Below are 3,725 nucleotides of genomic sequence, written 5' to 3'. Positions count from 1 at the left end.
GTAGTTTTTTTTTTTTTTTTTTTTGCTTGTTTTGTGAAGAATAGTCGCCAACAATAGCTTTAAAAGTCACGTATATAATCGATTGTCTAATTTAAAATTGTAGAACATAAGTTTTTTCGAGTTATTTTGTGACGTTGAATCAGTTTTCATAAGTATGGGATACATAGCCGATTGAGTATGATTATGGAGAAGATTTAAGTTTTTTTTAGTGTAAACGTAATTAATGTATGATGCAAATGAAGTAATGTTTAAATTAAGCTATTCATAATTGCTTTTGATTATATATATATTTCTAATCGTTTTGAGCACGTTTATCATTTTTAATATTCTAGATTTACAATATTAAAGACGAGGTTTATTCCTCTTTCAAATTACAGTTTCAGTATATCTTTAAATATATTAAATTAAAATGGGAAACTTTATTGTTTTTTAAAAAGAACTGGGGAAAAATTGCAACTTGATTCTTTATTTAAAATGCGTCATCTGAAAATTCCAACAAATTTGACAACTTCAACATTAAATGTTGTCCGCTCATTTAATGCAATTTGTCGACCCTATTTTACTAAATATTTTGCTGAAATTTCTCCCATTTGGAGATTTGATTGAGAATCAAACACTTCTCCACACATATTTTCAATCTTGTCATTCCTTACTGCTTACGTTCTGCTAAGCCACTTGAGGATCTACACCACTCAAACTTATCAATGTTCACTGGCTTGGTCAGAATATCAGCTATTTTATATTTTGTATGGATCTTCTGCATATCAACACTTCCTTTTTCTGCTAATTCTCGTACAAAGTGAAATTGGACTCCAATGTGTTCAACCCTGGGATGAAATGCTGGATTTTTTATATACCCATACAAAAAATTGGACAATATAATTATGAACATTAAACACTTGCGGATATTTTATAATTTTTGTAATAATAATAATAATAAAAGCTTACTTTTGATCTTAAATTTTAATGTTATATATTTTGTATTTTATTCCAGGGCTTTAATAAAATCCTACACAATACACATCCCTATATTTTTATATATTTCGTGGAAAAAAATATTGATCAATAATTTTTATACATAACCATGCTAAAACTTGGACAATTATGAACAATATTAAATTTTATTATTTTATATTTTATTTATATATAATGTAAAATTATAATAATAAACTTTTAAAAACACGAAGTTCTGGTTTGGATCGTTTGTTGTCTAATACCCGATGAACAAACACATAAGAAAGAATACAAAAACTTGCCTATAATTTTTTACAAAAGTACAACGGAAGTCCTTGTCAATGAAGCAATGGCTACACAGATGCAAATTCTGGTGGGAATTTCCTGATAACTTATTTACAGAAGGCTAATTAGCCAATCTCCCTTATCACCTATCAACAGATTTCTCATTCTTCTTCCTCTCTTTCACATGATGCTCTTCCTCAAGTGTATAAGTCTGATAACCAGCAGGGGTGGACAATTGCCCGGATCCACTACTGCTCACCGACCTCTCGATGTCATCAATATTTGCAATCAAAGATATTGGTCTTTCGGGTATTGAAGGTATCGGAACATCCATGTCCAGCATCTTAACGACCTGGTCCATTGTCGGCCTGGCATACAACTGTGGATGTGAACAAAGAACAGCCACCAAAACATAATTCTCCACAATGTCTGGAGGACCCAAATCAGGCATATTCTCTTCGGCAACAGACATTGCTCTTCCTTTTCTAATCAAGGACCAAGCCCAATCAGACAAAAGAGTAGGTTGTCCATCATTAATCGCCATGAGTGCTTTTTTCCCGCTTATCAATTCAAGGAGTACGACCCCAAAGCTATAAACGTCGCTCCTCTCCGTCAACTGTCCATATAATGCATACTCAGGTGCTACGTATCCCATTGTACCTGCGACTCTAGTACTCAAGTGAGTCTTTCCCTCTGGAGTAAACTTTGCCAATCCAAAGTCCGCAACCTTGGGCTCGAACTTCTCATCCAAGAGTATGTTACTAGCTTTGATGTCCCTGTGAATAATAGCAGGTTGTGCTCCACAATGCAAGTAGGCCAAGCCCCTAGCTGTACCAAGCGCAATCTTCTGGCGTATAGGCCAACTCAACTTCGTATCCAATAATGAAAACAAATGATCATGAACGCTGCCGTTTTTCATCAAATCACACACAATTATTCTTTGGTGCCCTTCCATTGGAGTCGTGGCGGTACAGTACCCTCTCAAAGCCACCAAGTTTACATGCCTGACACTAGCGATGACTTCTACCTCGTGCGTAAAATTTGAATCTCCAGCAGCGGAGCAATTCTTGAACCTCTTCAATGCCACTTCAGTACCATCTGGTAACACACCTTTGTAAACATTTCCATAACCTCCTTTCCCAATTATATTCGCCCTGGAGAAATTGTTTGTTGCGGCCTTAATTTCATCAAATGTAAACCTAATCAAATTAGTGCTCGCACTGATGGAATCCAATCCAAAACGCACATCACCAGAATTTCTCATATTCTTCCACTTTTGCCTCGAACCTCTTTCCTTTTTCCTCCTCAAAAACCAAAACCCAGAAAAACCAAGAATCAATACGAGTCCACAAAACGCCGTCACAGCAGCAATCACGATCACTCTCGTCCTACCACTCGAATTAGAAGATGTAAAGTCGAGATTAAACAAACACTTTGCCGTACCTTGGTCAGTAGGCCCGAACTGATTAGCAAAAGCTGCGGCGTAGATAAACGGATATGCCGTGCAATCGGAGACATTCCCATCCGTAGGCCCTGAGAGATAAGATGCCTGAAGACTAGAAAGCGCGATGGTGCACGTAGCGCAAGGGGAGTTGTTGAGCAGCGATTGATTACACGCCCTGACTACGTCATTCAGCGCGGCTTGCGGGACGACATACTCAAACCTGTCGCGGGTGGTGATGTTCATGCATCCGCGAGCGATCCATGCCGTTTGAAAGCCGCAGCGCTCGCGAATGTTGTAATTGGGCGTATAGTCGTCGACCAGCGAATCGTACGAGTCCCAGCAGGACTCAGCCGAATCGAGGGGAGGGAGGAACGAGTTGCTGCGACGGAGATACTCTGATTGGACGAGTCGGAGACCTTGCCGGATATACTGGCACTCGGAGCTGGGATCAACGCTCAGAAGCTTCTCGCCCCGCGCCAGCCGCTTCAGAGTGCCGAAATCCATGGGACATACAGTCGAAGCACTGCCGAGAGTAATGAATACTTGTAAAATCAACACCATAAACACAACACAACAAATCAAACGACCCATGTGAGCTCCAAACTGGGTTTCGGATATCAATTGGGTGAGAAAAAGATCACACTTTGACAAGTTCGAGAGAGGGCCGGCGAAGATCGCATTAGTGGGTTGAATGAGGTGGAATTGTACAGGGAGTGATGTTGATGTGCAAGGAAAATTGGGATGGAGCTCATTTAGAGCAGTCAGCCAGCCAAAATGGAGATCCGAGTTGAGTTGTTGGAGAGGGGGACAAAACCAGGTAGGTTCTCAGAAGGCAGTAGAAAAGAATTTGAAAATATGAAATAATCAAACAATTTTAGATTTTATATTATATTATGAAATAATCAAACACGCAACACATTGTTGTTTTTATTTATATATATACCTGTTATATATATATATATATATATATATATAAAAAATAGAGAATTATTTTTGAAAGAATAAGATTTTAAAATAATAGAGTTGGTGATTAAAAGAAATT

The 3,725-nt window shown here is 38.1% G+C and overlaps 1 protein-coding gene across 1 annotated transcript; it reads right to left on the bottom strand.

Moving 5' to 3' along the window:
- Positions 1-1,194: 1,194 nt before the first annotated feature.
- LOC140960319 (probable LRR receptor-like serine/threonine-protein kinase RKF3) lies at positions 1,195-3,513 on the bottom strand. Its single transcript, XM_073418548.1, has one exon. The coding sequence runs from the start codon at positions 3,272-3,274 to the stop codon at positions 1,382-1,384; it is 1,893 nt and encodes a 630-aa protein (XP_073274649.1). The 5' UTR covers positions 3,275-3,513; the 3' UTR covers positions 1,195-1,381.
- Between the last annotated feature and the right edge of the window lie 212 nt (positions 3,514-3,725).

This window comes from Primulina huaijiensis, chromosome 15 (genome assembly GCF_012295235.1).
Source record: "Primulina huaijiensis isolate GDHJ02 chromosome 15, ASM1229523v2, whole genome shotgun sequence".
Taxonomy (NCBI): domain Eukaryota; kingdom Viridiplantae; phylum Streptophyta; class Magnoliopsida; order Lamiales; family Gesneriaceae; genus Primulina; species Primulina huaijiensis.
This window is presented reverse-complemented; position numbering and strand designations above follow the sequence as displayed.